A 22,309-nucleotide genomic window follows, 5' to 3' on the forward strand; every position below is an offset into this window, starting at 1 on the left:
TTTTTTTATACTGTTCTAAGATAGTGGCTGATATACAGTATAGCGTTTCTCAGAGGCTCTAACAAAAATCTTCCATTTCCACGTTAAATTGTTTGTCTCGTAAGATTTTACTATTTTTCCACAGCTGCTTGGTATTTTCTGAGTATTTACAAGCCTACATTTTTCGTTGTGTGTGTGTGTGTGTGTTTAAGGACATAGTAAAAACCTGTAGGGCTGCAGGGTTACTGATTTCATATAACTACTCAATGAAATGAAGAGGGACTCTGGATTTTTATGTGTTTACACTGTTCTAGAGGCAGTGAGGTGTAGTGGAGCAACATTGCTAAGTTGGAGTAGATTTGTTTACAACAACTGTCCTCTAAACTTATCTTATTTTATCACCTCATATCTGCTGTTCTCTCATCCTTACAGTCTGTTTTCCAATTTTCATCCACTAGTGTTTTTACTCTTATTAGGGTCTCTTACTCACACCAAAAACTTACAGAGGCTGTGACACATTCAGACTAAATTATGTAAAAATCTATTAAAAGTATACTTAATTATTAATGAATTACATTTGAAGTGAGCCTTTATATCTTTTTGTTTCTGTCTCTCTCTTAAGAGGGAGAGTGTGTGGACTCAGTGAGGGCGGGCATAGATCTGATCCAAACCGAGTGGGATCCGTGTGTGAGGGAGCTGCAATCAGCCCGTGAGCGTGTTCGTACCCAAAGCCGGGTCGGAGCGGTGTCTGTAGAGCTGGCAGACATGGACCAATCCTTTGAGAAACAGGACCGATGGCTGGACTCAACCTCGGTTATAGAAACGTGTGACAAGGCCAAGCTCAAAAGCCTGAGTGGAGAATGTCAGGTAACAGTCTTTGTCTCCGTCCATGTTCACCCTGATCTCCTCTGTGACTTTAATCCTCAATTTCACCTGTAACTCTTTTGTCAACCTCTAACATTCAGCTCAGGAAGCTGCAGTTATTTCAAAAACTTTTCAGATTTCAAATCAGAGTCAAAACCCATTTAAAAAAAGTCATTGAATAAAATAACCATGAGAGCAAACAAGTGATCTTTTAAAGTTAGGGAGGGCCTCAAATGTTTGGAAAGTCAGTGAAAGATGTACAAAGTAAGATGGATAAAACCCTTCCTGGTTGTGACCTGAAGTGCGTGTTAATAGTTTTCAATTTGAGACTAATTGACTGTCACTGTAAAGCATGACTCCATCCAGTAACTTGTAAGTTTCTCTCCAGACTAATTATTGTTGCAGTATATGTTTTGTAGGTTCTCCTCATTTTTACAGAAAAAAATGATGGTTCTTAAAGGTGACACTGATTATGCTTAATGGCACAAAATAGATCAATTACAGGGAAAATAGATGGCTGAAACATACACTTTACATCTTATCTCATCATTCTGCATCATTATTAAACGAGTCAATGTAATGTTCAAGAAAACCACAAATCATAGGCTTATTTTTTAAGTCAATGAACCCTACGTACCTAGTTTATAAAATGTCCCTTTCTGATGTACAGAGACGGCAACATTTTTTCCTTGGTCTTCCTCTTTTGTTTTTACAGTCCCGTCTTGTTCAGCTCACTGCCATAAGTCCGCAATTGGAGCAGCTTTCTGCAGAGATCGGGTCACTTGGAGCCATGCCCTCTCTGAAAGACAACATGGTGGTGATATCAGCACATCACGCCTCCACACTGCAGCGGCTACAGAGCAGAGAGCAAGAGGTCAACAAAGGTACATTTGCTGAACTACATAAAAATGATTTGTCAAGTCAGCGCAAAGGGAACCGGTTCCATAACAGCAGGTTCCTCAGTATAAACAGCACCATATGCTTTTCAAGAGACCTAACAGCCTTGAGGCATCCTCCAATTTCAGAGAGCTTAAAACGAAAGACCCATTTCTTTCTCCTTACTCTTTGCTCAATTCTTTCAGGTTTATAGGGAGACTGAAATAGTGATATCTATGATCAGCAAAGCTCAATCCCACAGGGGTTGTGTAAATTTGACATCAGCTTTTATATGAATCCTTGGCCAGCCAAACGTAATGGATCATGCCCTTATATGGCTTCCAAAAGCTCACAAATGCGTGAGTGATTTAGTTTAAGATCATCTCCCTGTGCCAGCTCCGTCTCAACCTAAGGACGTTACTTGGACCTGGAACGGTCCTGAAAATCAGTCACCGTTTCACCTCAGGAATTTACATGCACTCCTATTGGCCCAAGATGAGTCTGTAAAAGGAGACTTGAATGCTCCTCTCCTCTCCGCTCGTGTGTGTGTGTGTGTGTGTGTGTGTGCGTGTGCCTCTTGGGCTTTTATGACTGTGAGGATTTGAATGAATGCCAAGAAAAAAACATTTTGTTTCTGCTTGAGGGCAGTTGCCTCTTGCCGGCCTCTCTTTATTTCTCCCCTCCCCTCTCCAAGTTAAGCTCCATTTCTGCTATATATACTGTATATAAACGTATATATACTGTATATAAACGTAAAGAAACACCCAGATTATGTAAGCATTAAATCACCTGGTAATTAAAACACAGACAGAGAGGGGGAGACTATTATAGTGTAATCTTTACACTAAAATACTTCAAATTCATCTGGCATGATTGACATGAGTTGGTAAAAGAGCACAGCTAAACTTAATTTGAGAAACCGACTGTCAAACATCTGGCCTCCTCTTGCAGCCTGTAGAACACACTAATCCCGAACATGCACACTGCCCCCTTGTGGTTTAAAACCTGATGCTTAAGTCCGGATGCAAAGGTTTTGAAACCTTATTTTTAATTTAAATAGAAATTCTCCCCCATTATTCACACATTTCCCTCTCCTTCTTGTCTTATTCCAGCTTTGGCCAATCTTGAGGCCAGCCAGTTGGTGTCGAGCCAGTTGGAGGGTCTAGAGGGCAGGCTGGCCACTCTGAGAGAAGGAATAGTGGACATCCCTACAGCTCAGGGAGCAGTAGAGCGGGCACAAGTGAGTAGTGCATCATCCTGATTAATGAAGTCATAGCTCTGGGTGAAAACCATGGTCTAAATATGTACACATATTCTGATAACTACCTGACGGACAGAAGCTTACCACGCAAAGTATGATCACAAAGCTTTAGTAATTAATGTTTGACAGCATTATAATAATCTTATTTCATTTATTGGTTTAGGTTGTCTTTGAGGTGTCACTTTAGGTTGTTTCTAGGATACAAGTCTTACTATTACTCTTTTTTTTTATTGGCAGTTATATTTATGCTTTTATAATCCACTTAGTTGTTTAATGCTGATCTTGTATTTTATGTTAGTCTGGTTATTAATTAATAGAGATTAAAATAAATAACATTAAGTCAAAACCACAGACACAACTGCAAACTCATGTGATGGACCAAAAAAAAATGCATATTAGTTATTTTGAATGGTTGTTGTTGTGGTTTATCTGGAGACTTTATGTGTATAACACATGTGCCCTCTGACATCTAAGCTAAAAGGATTTCATTGTTTGTGTCTATGTGCTTGTACAGTACATATATCAGAGTGTTAACCTCTGTCTGCTGTCAATGTTTTTCTATTCCAGCACACAATAGGCTTCTTTATCAGCTTCACTTCTTTCTGCACTGTATCAGACCTTTGTGTAGGAGAAAAAGGGTGTGTGTGTTGTGTGTGCTGTGCAGAGCCCGACCGATGAAGGATTTTTAAGGCCGATAATAATACAGATATTTGGTGATTTAAAAAATTCGATATTCCGATATATCGGCCGATTTTAAAAAAGATATCCAGAAACACTTAACAAAACATAAACAGATTTCCCTAACATTAGTTATTTGTAGTTATATATGAGTCCTCACTAAAATAATATAATAATGCGGTTCAAAAATAAACTTGTTTTATTGTCACAGCAGAACAGAAGAACATCAAAATGTATTAAAGTTCTGATAAATTAAAATAATAAAAATACAAACTTAAGATATGAAACTTAAAGTCCTTTTAAACAAAAACACAGTAACAAAAAACAATTTTTTTCAAAGGAACATTGTAGAGCCCCCTTTGGTGGACAAACTATGCAATGGCAGACATGGTTGAAGGTCGTTTTGTCTGTTTTTATTCAATGTTTTTAATATTCGTTTATCTGCCATTATAAATGTTGATACCGATAGTTTGCCTAATATCGGCTTATATAATATCGGCCGCCGATATATTGGTCTGGTTCTAGTGGTGTGTGTGTGTGTGTGTGTGTGTGTGTCTTCTCTCCTCCCTTCTTCGGTGGAATGTGGCTCAGCTTCACTTCTTTCTGTATCAAACCTCTGTGTGGGAGAAAAAGGGTGTGTAGTGTGTTGTGTAGTTTTAGGATATATGTGTTGTTGTGTTTCGTGTGTGTAGCTGTGCGTGTTTCACTCCTCCTCCCTTCATCGGTGGAATGTGGTTCAGTCCAATCCCTTGTTATCGTGGTAGAAAGGGCATGGTGCCGGGGAAAGGGGTGGGGACTTGGCACATTCTGGGCAGCATGCCCATGCATGCTGCATGGAGCTCCTAACGGGTCTTTGTGCCCGCTCAGCGAGTCAGTAAATGTAAATAAATTAAAGGAATACATACCTCTTTTTTAGTCTTAACAACTACTCAACGCACTTTTACATAGTACAGGAACCATTAACTCAAATACACTGTGGCCGAGGCTGCCTTACAAGGTGCCACCTGCTCATCAGATAAACACTCATGCACATTTACACTCCTAAGGCGCAGCACTGACATAGGATTGCAGGGCCAGGGATCGAACAACCAACCTTCCGATTGGCCGGCGACCTCTCTACCACTGAGTCACCCCGCCCCCGTGTCAGTCAGTCTGACAGCCACCGCACACGATCCCATGGCAACATCTCTGAGTCCTAGTAGCAATTAACCTAATAATAGAAGGCTGATAGTCATCTGATTGGCTCAGTATTTTTTCTTCATGTTCAAATGGATTCATGCTTATGAAATGATTAATTAATCATAAACATGTGGTAGCAATTTAATCACCACCTGTGTTTAAAAGAAGTTAATGCGATTGCTTTATTACTGTATCATACGGATATTCTGACCACCATTAGTACTATGTAGAGATTTTTTTAGGAACAGATAACCATTTCTAGCATCCAAGTTGTAATTATAGGTAGAAAGCATACATTTTTAAAAGCTTCAATATGACTTGGTGCATAATAATTCAGAAGAGCCAAACATTGATGCTCCATGTCTGCTAAAGTCCGTTGTTTAAGGTAATTAATCCCAAATGTGGTGGTCTACCGTTATATTTTCAATTCAAGTAGTTCTGAAACCCTAACGTTACATCTGTGCAGTCAAACAATCTTCTTAAGTCGCCCAGTGACTTAAACGCTCATACAGTCATTGGAATCTTTCTCATCTCAACCAACTTACCCGTATGACATGAGAACCGCATATATTCTTTAATAGTGAAGCCTCAGTCAATCAAAGAGATTACCGACCTCTTGTCTTCTTCTAAGCAAGGGGATGACATGCATGGCACATTCCTTCTCAGACAACAGGAGTTTCCATGGCTGCCCATTACACACAGCTTGGACGTGTCATTTTAAGCCTGAACTCTTGTTCACCTCAGGGCCTGTGTCTGGAGATTGAGCAAACACAGCAAGCCTCCGATTCTGCAGAACTACAAAGATGGAGTCAGCTCTCCTCCAGGGCACGTGAGGAGCTGGGCACGCTGCAGTGCATCCTGGGTAGCATGAAGGACAATCAGGTAGAATAGCTGAAATTAGTGATATATAGAAAGCCTACAAGCATTTTTGTCTTTACTTGAATGGTTTGTATACGTTGGTTCAATACTGTTGCTAGGTGCGTTTGGTGGAAGTGGAACGATGGTTGGACGTGGTTCAGGAACTGTTGTCTCGTGATGCCACGGGGTTGGGCGACAGAGACAGTCTACAGGAAGAGCTCAACCAGTGCAAGGTTAGAGGGCAATGCAAAACATGAAAACAACAGGTTTTTGTTTTTTTCCCCCCAACACCTTCTAATGTTAAATACACCACAACTTTATCACTTAAAACTTACTTTTACTGTTGTTCATGAGAAGACTGTGGTCATTTGACAATATAGATTTTGACTTGATTTCATTACTAAATTAAATTTTAACATTTGCTTAGTTTTATTCTTTACCTTTCTTTCTCTTTCTGCTAACAAGGAGTATGTAAATGAGATGGAGTCTGTGGAAGGTTCATTGAAGCAGATGGGAGAGAATGTGAGTGCCGTAAAGGCGACTGCAGTCCCAGGACTAGACAAGTGGGGGCAGGATAAGTTGGACAAGTGCCAGAGCAAATGGGACATGCTTAGCAAACAGGTGAGGAAAAACTTTTTCCTTTTTGTGCTTTTATGCCCTGCAAATCATGTATGAAAGAAATTTGGTTTCTTGTTTTGTGTGTATGAATGCCTGTTTTCATTCACATAATTACAATGACACTTCAGTCACTAGCAAGCAGATAAGACATTTCTTCTGTTGAGACTCGTAGGTTCTTGTTTTACTTGCAAACATGAAGTCATATGCTTCCCTCCAGCTGCTGAGACATCAGGAGCGTGTTGCAGAGAGTCGGGAGAAGCAGGTGAATCTGAGGAAGGACTTGGCGGAGATGCAGGAATGGATGACCCAGGTCGATGAGGAGTTTCTCATGAGGGACTTTGAATACAAGAGTCCTGAGGAGCTGGAAACGTCGTTGGAGGAGATGAAGGTGGGAGCGGAGGCTTTTATGTGACCTAATGGGGACACCTTAAACTAATCATTTGGGGACCATTGGGAAATATGGTGTTTCTCTTATTTTGACGGTGCTGTATTAGAGCGTGTGGGTCTACGTGTCTTCCTCTGGAATTTGTCATTTTCCTCTTAACTCTCTCACAGAGGGCTAAAGAGGATGTGCTACAGAAGGAGGTGAAAGTGAAGATCCTAAAAGACAGCATCAACATGCTGGTTTCCAGAACAACGCCCCCTGGTGGAGGCAATGCACAGGAGCTGACCTCAGAGCTAGAAGGGGTTCTGTCCAACTACCAAAAGCTCTGCGACCGCTTCAAGAGCAAGTGTCACACTCTGGAGGTAATGTGTGTGGGTCATTCTATGTTGGTATGTTTGTGAATTAAAATATTTCTTGTCTGATAAATGAAGTGCTTCAGTTAAAAATGATGGCCACCTATGCTTTTATTGTTGTAGAAATATACTTGCACCACAGCTTCGCAGTTTATAATTTTAACAATGGAATAAAATATAAAAAAATGCAAAGAACAAGATAACCTTAAAGGGTGCTGGTGATTCTGGTTTTTAGAGCTAGTCTGTGAGTGTAAAGTTGTGGTTTGCGGCACTGTTTTTTATTTTTTATTATCGTCTCCTAGACTCTGCAGGTTAGAAGTTGTGCAAATGTTCTTGTATACTCTTTGCCCGAAGTCCATTAGTCACCATCCAATCTTTGTCGTGGGAATTTTGCTGTTTAATCTTTTTTTATAGTGTGGTTTCTTTTGTAAAAATGTCTCACAGTGAAGTAGTTTTTCATGTTGTTCTTTTTAAGATTGTGAGTGAAAGCATATTTAATACAGCTGTCACTTTGTGATAACATCATTTGTGTTTCTCTGGTTGTGCACAACTGTTTGCAACTGTAATTGATTCTCACTGAGGGGTTATGTGTCTATACTGTGTAGGAGGTTTGGTCCTGTTGGATGGAGTTACTTCAGTACCTGGATATGGAGCAGAGTTGGCTTAACACTCTGGGGGAGAAGGTCCAAGCTACTGACAACTTACCAGAGAGCACTGAGGCTGTTAATGAAGCGCTGGAGGTACAAATACACACACACACACACACACACACACACACACACACACACACACACACTCACACACACACACACTCTCTAACTGTTAACCCATTTAATGAATCAGTCATTTAATCGTTGTCTTCTTATCTTTCTGTCCTTTTAATTCTCTTACTCCTTACTATTTTGCCCATCCTACACATGAATCAAACACAAGAGATCCTCTGGTAACACATAAACACAAAAAAAGAAAAAAAAAGTCAAACCTTACCTTAGTATTACTTTTGGAAAACCCATGTTTATATTTCATGGCGTGCGGACACATGTCAACAGAAAGTAAAATAATCTACTACTAACACTTCACAAAAATATAACTAAAGAATTTTATGGTTAGACTACCCAATCAAATTGCACTTTTATTCTATATTCCTCTACCTACGTTTTATTTGGGAATTTACGTAGCTTCCATAAAATCACCTCATCAATCAACATGCTTTCAAAAGGCATGAAGATGCATTTAAAATGCATCATTCATATCATTATCAACAGTATAATTCATAAACCAAACAAGCCATAAAATATTCTAACTCTGATAATATCCTCATTGTCTTTGACTTTGTCTTCTAAATTTCTTCTGCCCTGTTTTGCTCTGTTGCTATATCTGTAGACTTGCCTGCGGCATGACTGTCAAACTCACTTTAATCATCACAGTGCTGCTTCTGTAACATCTCATAGTGATGAAGGAAATTGAAGACCCTTGAAGACATTGTTTCTCCTTCTCCTCTTTGTCCTTATGTGTTTTAAATTTTTTTTTTCTCTTGTCAGTCAGTCTTGCTCTTTTTCTTCCTCCCTCTATCACTTCTCAGCCTTTCCATTCTCCCAGTTTCCTAATCAGACTCACCCCTCTGGAGGGGGGCTGTCGCTCTCTCTCTCTCTCTCTGTCTCTCTCTCTCTGTCTGTCTGTCTATTACCTCCGGGAAGGATAAGCACATTTAATGACCCTACATAAACAATGACTGTTGGATCCAAACAAGTGTCATCACTCGACCAGCATCTCTCCCACTTGTCTCTCTTTTCTCGTTAAGTTATTGTCGTTTTTTCGGTTTGCCTCCATCTGTCACACCCAACGTTGCAATTTCTGCATCTGCACGCCATCTGTTTGCTCAGCTATTTGGTTATTTTGCGGCCTTTCAAACGCATTCACTTTTCACTAACACACTGGATTTCTTTTTCTCTTTGGTGTTCTTTGTTCCTCAAGTGTTTGGTTTCTAGCTTAAGTCAATCTTTTCTTTTTTTCTTCTTCCTGTGGCAAATCTTTGGAAGCGGTTTAACTTTAATGATTTTTGTTGTGGCTTTATCAAAAGGCTATTTTATTTCTTCACTTCCTCGCTCTCACTTCGTTTCCTCCCCTCTTTCCTTGATTTTTCAGATTTTTCAGATTCGTTGCTTATAACTTTACCCTTTTCTCCACCTCTCTATTCACCACCAGTCTTTGGAGTGTGCGCTTCGCCACCCCGGGGACAACCGGACGCAAATCAGAGAGCTGGGTCAGACGCTGATAGACGGGGGCATACTCGACGAACTTATCAGCGAAAAGCTAGAGGCCTTCAATTCTCGTTATGAGCAACTCAACCACCAGGTCAGGACCTTGGCTTTGTATGTAAAAAAATGTGAAATGCCCGAATGTGTGTTTTATTCTGTTGAAAATGGCATCCATTATCTGTTGAGTTTGGCTTTTTTTTTTTTCAATAAATTCAGATCTATGCATTTTCTTCAACTGTAGGAATTTGTATTTTATTATATCCTTTGCAAATATGCACAACATAAAACATGATAGTCTATACACAGAACATTGTCACCAGTTATTGTATTAAAATGTATATTGATACCAAACACATTTATGTTTAATCATATTGATATTTAAATGGAAAATACATATATATTTTCAGTAGATGTTATACTATATCACCCACAACATTTATTTTGCACCTAGTACACGATTATATTTATAAGCATTTTTAAGCTTTTGGTGTACTCTTTGCATTATCACATCAAGTCCAGTATGACCGGAAAAATTGAAAAATTCCTCTTCTAGGCGGTGAACCGGCAGATCAGCATTGAGCAGCAGCTGCAGACTCTGAAGGAGAACGAACAGGGGCTCCATACACTGCAGGAGTCTCTGAGTCAGCTGGACCACAGACTCACCTCCTACCTCACTGACCGTATTGACGCCTTCCAACTCCCACAGGAGGCACAGGTACAGTACACATGGGCGCAACACACACTTTCACACACAGAGGAGTTGCCAGACAAGACGCGACACTTTACTTTAGACAAGATGATCTTACTTCATGCAGTTTCATCTATCTTGTCTGAAGGCTCTCCCTTCACTTAGAGGCCCACGGAACGGAAGTAAAAAATTGACATATAGTAATGAAAGTATTGATATAATATACACATAAAGGCACATCATGTTGTTGTTCTTATTATGAAAACTGAGCAGTAGTTTTCAGCCTGAAAAACTAAACACATTGATATTTTTGTGATAAGAATATAACATCAGTAGGTGCAAGAGGGCTTGTCCATATGAGTGTACATATTTATATGTGTTCATTTCCCATTTTCCTTCAGACCATCGGGGCAGAGATCGCAGCTCACGAGTTGACAGTGGAGGAGATGAGGAAGAGGAACGTGGCCAACTTGCCTCCTCCCAGCCCTGATGGCAAAGCTGCTCGAGGGGGGACCATGCTGGACCAGCTACAGGTAACACTGACTCCTGCTGGAGAACATCACAAACTGCACAAAGTCATGGATAGTTTCTCCTCCTGCCACCATCGCAATATATTCATACTACAAATACTTTCACCTGTAAAACAGGGTGAAACATATAATAAATCATAGAATCACGGTAAAAGAAGTGTGTGTGCTTATCTATGTTGTGACATAGATGTATGACTTTATTAACATCTGCCTTTACCCAATGCAGAGAAAACTGAGGGAGATCTCCACAAAGTACCAGCTATTCCAGAAGCCAGCTAACTTTGAGCAGCGCATGTTGGACTGTAAGAGAGTCCTGGATGGTGCCAAGGCTGAGCTGCATATTCTGGATATTAGAGACGTGGACCCGGAAAAAATCCAGTCCCACCTTGGTGGTTGCATGGTAAGAGCATAAATGGTGTATTTGTTGCTGATTGTGTAAACTGTTCTGTGTGCACCTTAAAGGATTTAGGAACACACACACAAAAATATCTGCCAGCCTAATGTAGCTACCTTTTTATGAAGACACAAACACAAAAATTATCCATCATAGGCTATTATCCTTTTTTTTCTTATAGAAACTATACAAGTTGCTGAGTGAGGTGAAGCTGGAGGTGGAGACGGTGATAAAAACTGGTCGACAGATTGTGCAGAAACAGCAGACGGAGAACCCCAAGGCCATGGATGAACAGCTTACTGCTCTCAAACTGCTCTACAATGACCTGGGGGCACAGGTAACTGAGTTTAAGATGAATTGTCCTTGTTCAAAATGCAGCTTATGTTGGATTATAAAAAATATTCCTGAGGCCTATTGTTTTCTTTCTCTTTACAGGTAACGGAGGGCAAGCAGGACCTGGAAAAAGCTATGTCTCTATCTCAAAAGTTTCAGAAGGAGAGCGCTGCGTTGGAGGAGTGGCTGACCACACATGAGGCTCAGCTCCAGCAGAAGAACAGCTGTGGAGACATGCCAGCTGACATTGATGCAGAGATTGCATGGGCTAATGTGAGTAACTGTCCACACCTTTTAATCAAATCTCTTCAGCAATAGCAAAGAAGTTGCTATGTTGTTCTGCTTCTGCCCAGAAGGTGGAGCTTTGGGACAATATAATGTTCCTGAAAACACCAATCTCTCTTACTTTCTAACACTGGAGCTGAACTGTATCAGCACTATGAAAAGAGGATGACTGCGCGACTTTGATGTCCACCCTTTAAAAAGTGAAAACAGTTTTAAGAGTTCTATAGATGTATTTGTCTCTCCCTGAGATCCAAATTAAAAAGTAAAAATGACTAACACCTTTTGATCCCACAAACCAAACAGACCCTTTATTAAAACTGAAACAGTATGAATATTAAATCAGTCACAGCTTTACATTATAGCACATGAAAAAAGTACTTCAAACGTGTCTTCAGATGTACTTTTTCGATCTCCAAATGTGCTTGTCTTTATAATGTAATTCATGACTGTGTGCGTGTGTGTGCTACAATAAATCTAGCTAGCTGATATGGCAATACATTTTTGAAACATGAAGGTCATCACATGAATCTGTTTAATATACTCTATATTTCATTGTATGCGTGTGTCCCTCCAGGGCCTGCTGAAGGAGTCGGACCATCGTAAGGTGGAGCTGTCCAGCCTGATGGAGACCAGCGCGGGTCTTCAGACTCTGGTGGAGGGCAGCGAGGCTCAGTTGGAGGACAAACTCTGTGGTTTTAACGAAGCCTGGGGCCGCGTTCGCACCTGGACCGAGGACTGGCTTAGTGTTGTGCTGGTGAGTGCAAATATTTTATACAGTAAGGATTTATAAATTAAGAGTTGCTGTGTTCTTTATTTTATGTTCTCTGAGTAAGAATCTCCCACCTTTTTTTTAGTTTTATGCTTAACAATGCTTTTATTTGCCATCATTGGGAAATGAACAAAGCCCATTATATAAATATAAATATATATATGTGTATATATGTGTGTGTGTGTGTGTGTGTGTGTGTATAAAATGTGTGTTTGTCTTAGCTGAGCCTTTTAACATGCTGTTTCCTGGGAAATGGAATAATGACTGCATTTATAATACATATCCAATGTGCTGAAAAAGTTTTAGTTTTGAAATTCAGAAAAGGTTAATTGGCTTTTAAAGTATTTTTCCAAACCGTGGAATATTAAAAGAAAAAGTCACCAAAAGGTTATTTCTTTACTATCAAAGTCAAATAATTTCTCATTATGTTGTGTAAGTCAAGGGATTGCAGTAGCTAGGCAAAAATGACTTAAATATCTGGGAAAAAAATAGGGACATTCATATCACCTCTTCAATAAAAGTATATTTATCTTTTTAAGACTCTTAAAGTGTTCTTCTTGTAATTGGGCATTGCAGCAAGTCATATAAAGGTAATGGAACACCCAGAGATCATAAAATGCCTTTGTTGTAGATCAAGCAGTAAATGGTGAAAACACAGGAGGACCTTCAAAAGTAATGAATGTTTTTTATTTTTCTAATGGAAACACTGAGCCTTTGTTTTTTGTTGTATGAGTGCAGAGTCACCAGAATGAAGTGGAAATTTTTGATGAGAACTTGGCTCACATCAGCACCTGGCTCTACCAGACCCAGATCCAGCTGGACGAGGCTGAGCGGCTCGCCCCGTCAGAGAGGCAGAAAGTGGTAAAGGTAAGACAGAGGGAGTCGTTACATTGTGAGAGAAAAAGCATCAGTATGAATTAGAGATGATCCGATACCATTTTTTGCTTCCCGATACCGATTCCGAAACTTAAACTTGGCCGATACAGAGTACTGATTCGATACCAGCGTGTCATATATTTTATTATGTTTTAACAACTGTATACTACTATCCCTGTACGGATGTGACGTGATTTGTTGTCGGTCTGGCTCATGGTTAAACTCTTTGTGAAACATGAACAAACACCAACAATGAACTGTAGAACTGTCTTTTATTATACAGTTTGACAGTCAGTCATATTGGAAAAAGAACATAAATATACATCTTTAACGTACATTTTCTTTAGGGCTTTATTATGTGGTATTGGATTGATGCATAAACTCCAGTACTTCCATCTCTAGTATGAATAAATGGAGAATGGTCCTCAAGTATGGATACAGCACACCCGGTACATAAAGCATAGTTAAAACTTGTGAGGTTACCGGTCTCTCTTTTTCTATAATATCGTTACAAAGCTATTAGATTATGGCAAGAAAATGCGTTTAGCTACCATCTGGTATACAGAATGTTTATACCTGAATCTACATCAAAGGATAAGCAAGGTAAGGATTAATCATATCTAAATGTTCCATTTTCTATTGCCCACTGATGCAGCATAATTGTTTTATGCTTGGTCAAGATATGAATTTTCAAGAAGCACATAATTGAACACCATTTTGGAAATTTTCTTTTGTGTAGTTCTTAATAATAATTGTCTAACTTCACCTTGCGTCACCGAACGGGGAAAACAAAAAGGGTGTGAACAAGTCAGGCAACAGAGAGGTTTATTGATGTATGGGAGAGGACATGGCTCAGTGAGAAAATAAGGTAAAATGGAGAATCAGAGTCTGTTTATGGTAGTTTAAAATCATATATCTTAGTTATATTATATTCTTTACCCTTTTCTTCCTCTGGCCATGACAATTGAAGGTCTCCACTAAATGTTGACTGTTGCCTGGCCCTGCTAACCTTGATCATCACATGCTGTGCTAAGCTCTTTGGTCAGAACCAAGGCTACACAGCAATCCAGTCTGAGAAAAAAATGACTGATGACATGAACTGATTTAAATAGATGACAAGCTACTCTCTGTCCTCAGCGCATGCTAGAGGAGCTGGAGGACATCAGTCTGCGTGTGGACAACGTGAGGGATCAGGCCATCATCCTTATGACCAGCAGGGGGCCCGCCTGCCGAGATGTGGTGGAGCCCAAACTGGCTGAGCTCAACTGCAACTTCGACAAAGTCTCCCAACACATCAAAACTGCCAAGGTACAAAAGCACAAACTGTATGTGAACCTAAAATCAATGTACTGGTATGCACAATTCAGTGTGGAATTCAAACCTGCTATGCACACAAAAGGGTTCATCATTCACACAGAAAGCATGTGGTATAGTCTGCATTCATCCTTTTCTTTTTACATACAGATGATGATCAGTCTGGAGTCAGGTGTTGAGTTGAACCAGCAGATACCTCAGCAGGTGCAGCAATTTCATCCAAACTAAATAACTTTTTTTGGAGCTCTATTTTGAGTCAGTGACTTATCACTACATTATACCACAGCTGAACACACTATTTGAGCATGCAGTCAGATAATTAAATACATCACTTTTTTGACACAAGGTATGTTTCTGCACTTTCTCATCAGGTCATTTACAGCCCGGAGATCGGAGCAGGGAGTCTGAGTCAGACTGAGGCTCTGGACTCCAGTGAGATGAGGGGCCTACAGGCAGAGCTACAGGACACACTGAGAGCTCTGCAGCAGCAGCAGGACCCGACAAACATCCTGGATGATGACAAGGTAAACAGGGTCACCATTCGTTTTCTTGCCTTTGTGGTTTTTTTTATTTTATCGTTAAAACTCTCAAAGAAAAATGTACCTGATTACAATAATGCTGATTGATAATTATGGTAACAAGATATGTGCATGAGAATAAAATATGTACACATAGACAAGACATGACCTGCAAGGTAGTAATTGCTTCGTCAAAAAACTGCTCCATGTGTTTGTAGTAATGTGGCTAGGGAACTAGGCACTATGTCTGCTGTTTGTCCAAAAATTTCCATTAAGGTTTGCCAGCTCAAGCAATTTTCCACTGAAATTTGAAAACCTGCACTAAAAATGGCCCCCGGTTTCCTATTATTCGTTCTGAAGTTTTATGAGATAAAGCTGCTCTGTGATAAAAGCTTTGATTGGGCATTTCAAGGCCTAACAAGTCTGGAATTCAATCTGTTATCAAGGTTTATGACGGTAAACACACTGCCTGAACAGACCTGACCAGTCCACAGCAAGGTCAGTTTGCCAGTCGGGAAGCTCTTAGTGTGTTTTAAACAGTAGTTTCCTGAGAAGCGTCCACATCGTCTCCACTCTGAACAACGTGTTGTTTGTTTAGCGAAGGAGCAATTTACAGCTAATGTCAGTTTTTGGTGTGTAAGTTATATCCGATGCTAACATCATATTCAAGATGGCTGTTAAAAAAACAAAAAAAAACTCCAAATAAGTTGGATCTGAATAGTAGCCTTCTGAACTCTTCATTTGACCTGTCTGTCTCTCTGCACCAGATGGATGAGGAGAAAGCCAGTGTGGAAGACTTGCTGAGAAGAGGAGAAGAACTGCTGCAGCAAACTTCAGACGATGGCCAGAGGGAGGAGTTAAGACTTCTACTGCTCCGCTTGCAGAGCCAATATTCTGCTCACAGGGTAAAATGCAGTAAAAATATGTTGTCCTCTTAAACCAGGCTTATACTGTATTGGAATCTTATTTTATTGTAAGAAAGCTCTCTGTTGTATTGTGTTTGCCGGTTTAGTTAATGTGTGTGTGTGTGTGTGTGTGTGCGTGTGTGCGTGCCTGCTTTAGGAGTTAAGGGTGCTACGAATCCGGCAGGCCGAAGTCTCTGTGGAATCGTCTACTCAAAGCTTTACAGAACAGATAAGAGAGGTTTCAACCAAGGTGAGGGATTCATACATGCTTAAGCACATGGACACTAACTAATATGTTACCTTAATCACTGAGTTGTCTTTGACCGTAAGTGCTTGATTGGATTGACTGTAGTGTAGTTTTAGCATAATGTGACATGCTGTATTGTGATGTGGCACAATAGGTTTTAATACAGTTTTTCTCTCTCTCTTCCTTCTGCCCTGTGTTTTTCTCCACCTCATCTGTGGTGTAGGAGATGTCCTCAGTGGAGCGTAGCAGCACTCCCTCGCTGAGTCCCTCCGACTACCTGTTGGACATCAACAAAGTGCTCCTCGCCATGGCCGACAACGAGTTGCTTTTGAACTCCTCTGAGCTCAGCGGGGGGCTCTACGAAGACTTTTCAAGCCAGGAGGACACATTGAGGGTGGGTCGTCAAAAATCTTCACTGTATACGTCACAACAACTACAGCTCAAGGAGAGCTTTCCAAGTATACATAGTGTTCTAATATTAAGCATTCTACCATCATTCTGACATGTGTGAACTTTTCTCCCCCCTTCCCCTCTCTCACTGTGCTTTCTATTTTCCTTCATAATGCATTTGTATTTTTATAGAATATTAAAGAGAATCTAGAACGTATTGGTGAACAGGTTGCAGGGATCCACGAGCGGCAGCCAGATGCCATCGAAGATGCTTCGCCTGCTGAGGTTTCCATGATCGGAGACGCCCTCACACAGCTCAACGCACAGTGGGACCGCCTCAACCGCATGTACAACCACCGCAAAGGGTGCGTGCACCAACTTCACACACAACCAGTACACCTGTACACACCGCACACACACTAATTAACCAAAATTGACCTGTAGAATCAAACTCGAATAAGTATTCCACAGACAATGTTCCCGCAGGGAAAAGAAGTGAAGATGTGAACGTGTGTAAATCTGTGAGTCAGGAATTGTGGTCTAAGCTGCAGGGACTAGATGCCAGCTGTCTGCTAGTCAAGAGACAGCAGGAACAGAGATAGACCATGGCACACAATCAAGCTCCCGAGACACACACACAAACACACTGACCCTGATTATTATCAAAACAACTCCTTGGGCATAAACAATCTTATACCGATTCATATTTTCACTCACGCACACGCACACGCACACGCACACGCATACGCACAGGCACATGCACACACATACTAAATGACCTTGACACAATTCCTTGGGCATAACAGTCTTTATTTGCTGAGTACAGTATGTGCACAAGCTAGAATAAACTAGTGAACTCATGTTATAGATTACACACAAATGCTGAAGCTCTCCATTTGTAATCACAAGAACTTCTGGGCATCATTTAAAATCAAAAGAATGGAATATATTTTGTAAAATTGCTCATCCAGCACTCATTTCCTCACCTTGTCTCTCATCAGATTAGTTGGGCTCCAAGCGGTGCTGTAAGAGGAAATAGCCTTCATTCAGACCATCAATGAGATAAAGATCTGTTTTTTTATTTTAGGCATTTTGTGTAATCAGCCTCTCTGTCTATGCTGATTTATTCATTAGCATTTCTGTGAACATTCATGTGTTGCCAGGGGTTCCTGATTGTTATGACATTTCTGTTTAATAGAGGTCAACTGTGCCACTTTTTAAAACTCTTTTTTCTGTTCTATATTAAGCCCACTCGTACCTAAACTAGAGCAAAGAAGTAAAGAAAGTATTTGTAATTGGTCATTAAGGAGCAATCAAAGCCAGATTCTACTGTCATCATTCAAATCCAGAACTCTACGAAACTAACTGAGCTTTAATTTAAAAATGAATACACAAAAGATTATGCTGGGTAATTGCCATAAGTATTTGTTTCACTCTATCAGGGAAATTGATCTTCACTTAAAATGAACTCCCACAGTGTGGAGCTTTTCATTTGATGTGTTTGATGTTTAGTCAGACAAAAGAAACACGTCAACCAGTGTTTGCTATATGTTTGGCTTATATTTGTTTCAATTTTACTGAAGCATATGGAATGTTTGTCGGATTTCCTGTTACGTAGTTCCGTTAAAGATGAAAATGTTTTCAGTCTTCCTTCCACCTTTTCAATTTCACATTACAAACATTCTTTACAATTTTGGATGTAAATGTAGATGTAAAATTATTTTTATTTTTTTTTATTCTGCTGCAGGAGTTTTGACCGCAATGTAGAGGAGTGGAGGCAGTTCCACTGTGACATGAATGACCTGAACCAGTGGCTGACTGATACAGAGACACTGCTGTCAGAGAGCGTCGGCCCTGATGGACAGCTGGACCTGAACGCTGCACGACAACACCAAGAGGTCAGTGTGATGGACCACGTGGAGGTCTGAATATGTGTTCTGTGTGAGTGCATGTGACTGCTTAAATTGACATATTTTAACGACATAGAAAAATTTCAAGGCATTCAATCTTTGTAATTGTAAAGCTTAATTAGTCAAATGTAGACTCACAAAATCCCAAATGTTTACAAGCTCAAAGCAAGATTGAAACCTTCCCATGGGGCAGTAGTAATATGTTTGAAACATTAGCAGTTAGGTGGTTGGAAATGTTATACCAGAGATAATTGCATTTTGTTCCTGAAGGGATAAAAATGCTGTACCTGAGAGAGAAACACACTGCACAACTATTTGTTATGCAGAGTGAGAAATGGAGAAAAGTGAACTGAAAAGTAAAATGCGAAAGAGCCTTTTATTTAGCTCTGTTTGGTTTTTAAAGCGCTAATTTCATTTCCAAGGGGAAAGTGATTGTCTGAAGCTGCTGCGTTAGCGCCATTAACACCTTTAATAGTGTGATTTGCAAGGCTCTAGCTGTCCCAGCTCTTTTACATGTTTTCACAGTGGAGATTGATACGAGGGATCAAGCGGATAGGAATTGAGAGATCAATTAGCTGACTAACCCTTTAGCGGACTTCACAATCCCTCACCCGGCTTTGCGGGTCTGTCTTGGCAAGTTAAATCTCTCTTGGTGGAAGTAGAGACTTGGCAGCTTAAAACATGATGTGTCACAAATCATGCGTTTGTGTCAATCAAGAGATTTGCTTGGAGAGATGGAGTAGAGCAGGGGATTTGGCCCTAAGTAAATCGGCTTATGCTGTTTGATCGATCCCCTAATCCACCTTTTTTTGTGCTCCTGCTCTCTTTCAATCCTTTGAATGTATTTAGGAGCTGGAGGAAGGTCTTTTCAGCCACCAGCCTGTCCTGGCTGAACTGACCTATACTGGGGAGCAGATAATTGGGCAGCTGTCATCCCCAGACGGATCCCTGCTTGAAGAGAAGCTAGACACTCTCAGTCAGCGTTTGAGAGCTGTCAACCGCCATGTCCTTGAGAGACAGCGCAGGTAATATATTCTCAGGAAAACAAAAGGGATGTTACATCACCTATCAATTGAAAAGATTTAGTGGATGTGGTCAAATGTGGATTCAGACACATGATAGATATAATTGCTGTCTTGGCTATACGGTATAACATTTGGTTTACAGTATAATGTAGCACAGAGGTTAGCGCTTCCTCTCCATCCCTAACGGTCTTTGTTTCTTTATCAGTATTTGGCAGGTTAACATTATCAGTGTGGTCAATCAGTTTATAACAGTAATTTAAATGTAAATTTCAGGATAAAGCCCGCAACCTGTGGGAAATGGAGATCCTAATCGGAGTACAATAATGTGTGTCTGTGTGTGTCTGTGTGTGTGTGTGTCTGTGTGCACAGGCTTGCTGGAGGAGACCCGGCCCTGTCAGACCTGGTGAGGAGACGTGAGGAGCTGGCTGTATGGTTGGAGAAGGCAGAAAAAGCTGTCAGCTCCTTACCCGTCACTGCCACTGACAACAACCTCAAAGAACTCAAGGTACAGCAAGGCCCAAAACATGCTCATGTTAGTGTGATTCATGGGAGCGTAGAGATTTCTATTTTGGCTTTAGAGCTGGAAGATTCAGCTATTTTATTTGGTCAGCTCTGAATATATTTGCCTGTGTTCTTTTTACCGGTTTGCTTCCCTATATCCACAAGATGCTCTCTGTATCTCAATCACAAGCTACACCATTCAAACTTAGTAAACATACACAAAGAGAACTTTACTCTCACACGTCTTGTTTTGAACAATGCAGTTTTGTCGAAGGGAATACAAGCAATATTTTCTATCCTCATTCCTTACTGACAACAACCTCAGCCAAACCTTTGCTCTGTGGAGATACATTGGGAATAGTTGTTTGGCTATATGGAACAACTGTATTACTACGTTCTTGATTTTCCTTCACTTATTTGACTCTAATTTGTTATTACATTGACAAATCAACCCATCTTTGTGAATCAATTAAGTAACAGTGCCTTTTCCCTTGCAGGCCCTGGCCGAGGAAATAGATCAACAGAATGAACGTCTTGGATGGGTTAACAAGCATGCACCACAGATTCTGGCCAGTCCAAGTGTGAGCCTTCAGAGCAGAGATCAGCATGTTGGCAAACTGAGAGCCATCAATCTTAACTGGAGCAAGGTGCAAACCTTTCTTAGTTTATTATTCTGCCTTGTCTTCAAAGTTTTTGTCTTGGGTAAAAGCTTAAAGGTTTATACTGTAAACATTGTAATAATGTAATGTTTGCCACGTTTTATAACACTGTGACAGCCACAACTCATTCCTGTCCTCCCTTCTTCTCTTCATTTGCTTTTTACTTCTTCTCTGCTGTCTATCTTCCTGCTTTCACACATGTTCGTACTCCCCCTTTTCTCTGCAGGTGACCCATGAGTTGTTGGACAGAGTGGCTGAGGTGGAGACAAACCTGCAAAGCCATGCCCAGTTCCAGGATAGGATGAACAGACTCACAGACTGGGTTGTTGTCACACACCAGACAATCATGACCAGAGGCCTGAGCCCTGGCCAAGCACAGGTAGCGTCTGACTACATCACGGGAATCAACGCATCTAATCTCACTTAAAAACATTTTTATCACGGACATACATTTTGGAAAATTTGTTCTTACCTGTTGTAGGCTCTGGAGGCTTCCATGAAGGACAGAAAGAAGGACCTGGAGGACCTACTGGCTCATTCTATAGAGCTACAGAGACGACAGCAGTTGTTGCCTCAGGAAAAGGTCTGTTTTTATAGCAATATGATTTGATAAAGACTAATTGTAACATATCATTTATAGAATATTGCTTGTTAAATCACCACATGTTTTAATTGGCTCTTATTAAAAGCTGGATACACTCTGTTTACTGTTCCTGATATTTTGTCATTCATTTTACGTTCTTATTGGATATGTGTTCATGCGTATAGAGTAAGGTAGAGCAGCTGGCAGGTGATTGGAAAGCTCTGGACGGTCGACTGAGGGAATCTCTCCAGCCACCCATCTCTCCATGGACACAGCACCAACATGTTGTCCAGCACCAGCAGCTTGGTAAAAACATATTGGAATGCCCTTCAAGTTCAAAGTTTTATTGTCATAGGGTCAATTAGCAAACATTTTAGATTTGTGATTTTTTTCATTTCTGTATCCCTAGCTTTACTTTTATAATACATCAATGGTATAGGGATGAAAAGATTCAACACAGTCCCATGGATGTATTAAGCCTTTAATGATACAGAGAAAAAGAAATATTGTCTCCTTAAAAGGAGACGACAAACATATAAACATGCACTTGTATTAGAGGCAGTAAATACTCAAGGGGCAGATTTGAGATTCCTTTTTGTGCTTGACTTAATCTTGTGTATGATAATGCATGATGAAATAACAAATATGAGGTTAGCAACAAAGTCCTGCTAAACATTAAAACAAGCCCTGATGCCTCTTTCATCATAATTTAGTGGGGATTCCATCATTTACCTCTCTCGCTCTAACATCTTCCCCTTAGAGAAGCTATATCTGTCAACATTACTCGCCTTTAGTTGTCTGCCGTTTTTCACCCCTGCTCCAGTGTCTGCGGTCCCCTCAGCTGTGCAGATGGCCAGCCTGGTGAGCGAGGACCCCCACCACCAAACCCCGCACACACCGGACACTGTGGCGCCCACCGACCTCAACGAAACAGCCACTGAACTGGCAGACTGGCTTCTCCTAATTACACAGATGCTAAAGTCTAATATTGTCACTGTAGGGGACACGGAGGAGATCAGGACCACTATGGGACGTCTTCAGGTGAGAAATGGGGAGTAGAGAGGACAGACGGA

At 40.6% G+C, this 22,309-nt stretch overlaps 1 protein-coding gene across 3 annotated transcripts in view; it reads left to right on the forward strand.

The window, feature by feature from the left end:
• Positions 1 to 22,309, forward strand: part of utrn (utrophin) — a 140,861-nt gene that overhangs the window by 37,731 nt on the left and 80,821 nt on the right. For all 3 annotated transcript variants that reach the window (XM_034900315.1, XM_034900314.1, XM_034900316.1), the window contains 32 exons: positions 602 to 846; positions 1,559 to 1,727; positions 2,832 to 2,959; positions 5,582 to 5,719; positions 5,815 to 5,928; positions 6,161 to 6,316; positions 6,531 to 6,701; positions 6,869 to 7,060; positions 7,657 to 7,791; positions 9,257 to 9,406; positions 9,863 to 10,024; positions 10,399 to 10,530; positions 10,754 to 10,927; positions 11,103 to 11,258; positions 11,357 to 11,527; positions 12,114 to 12,293; positions 13,047 to 13,175; positions 14,322 to 14,492; positions 14,649 to 14,702; positions 14,870 to 15,022; positions 15,784 to 15,921; positions 16,079 to 16,171; positions 16,392 to 16,562; positions 16,751 to 16,923; positions 18,306 to 18,456; positions 19,318 to 19,493; positions 19,863 to 19,998; positions 20,492 to 20,641; positions 20,880 to 21,032; positions 21,135 to 21,236; positions 21,422 to 21,542; positions 22,060 to 22,277. In XM_034900315.1, coding sequence (XP_034756206.1) covers positions 602 to 846; positions 1,559 to 1,727; positions 2,832 to 2,959; positions 5,582 to 5,719; positions 5,815 to 5,928; positions 6,161 to 6,316; positions 6,531 to 6,701; positions 6,869 to 7,060; positions 7,657 to 7,791; positions 9,257 to 9,406; positions 9,863 to 10,024; positions 10,399 to 10,530; positions 10,754 to 10,927; positions 11,103 to 11,258; positions 11,357 to 11,527; positions 12,114 to 12,293; positions 13,047 to 13,175; positions 14,322 to 14,492; positions 14,649 to 14,702; positions 14,870 to 15,022; positions 15,784 to 15,921; positions 16,079 to 16,171; positions 16,392 to 16,562; positions 16,751 to 16,923; positions 18,306 to 18,456; positions 19,318 to 19,493; positions 19,863 to 19,998; positions 20,492 to 20,641; positions 20,880 to 21,032; positions 21,135 to 21,236; positions 21,422 to 21,542; positions 22,060 to 22,277 — 4,862 coding nt within the window. The remainder of the gene's footprint in view (positions 1 to 601; positions 847 to 1,558; positions 1,728 to 2,831; positions 2,960 to 5,581; positions 5,720 to 5,814; positions 5,929 to 6,160; positions 6,317 to 6,530; positions 6,702 to 6,868; positions 7,061 to 7,656; positions 7,792 to 9,256; positions 9,407 to 9,862; positions 10,025 to 10,398; positions 10,531 to 10,753; positions 10,928 to 11,102; positions 11,259 to 11,356; positions 11,528 to 12,113; positions 12,294 to 13,046; positions 13,176 to 14,321; positions 14,493 to 14,648; positions 14,703 to 14,869; positions 15,023 to 15,783; positions 15,922 to 16,078; positions 16,172 to 16,391; positions 16,563 to 16,750; positions 16,924 to 18,305; positions 18,457 to 19,317; positions 19,494 to 19,862; positions 19,999 to 20,491; positions 20,642 to 20,879; positions 21,033 to 21,134; positions 21,237 to 21,421; positions 21,543 to 22,059; positions 22,278 to 22,309) is intronic.

Source organism: Etheostoma cragini, chromosome 18 (assembly GCF_013103735.1).
Source record: "Etheostoma cragini isolate CJK2018 chromosome 18, CSU_Ecrag_1.0, whole genome shotgun sequence".
Classification (NCBI taxonomy): domain Eukaryota; kingdom Metazoa; phylum Chordata; class Actinopteri; order Perciformes; family Percidae; genus Etheostoma; species Etheostoma cragini.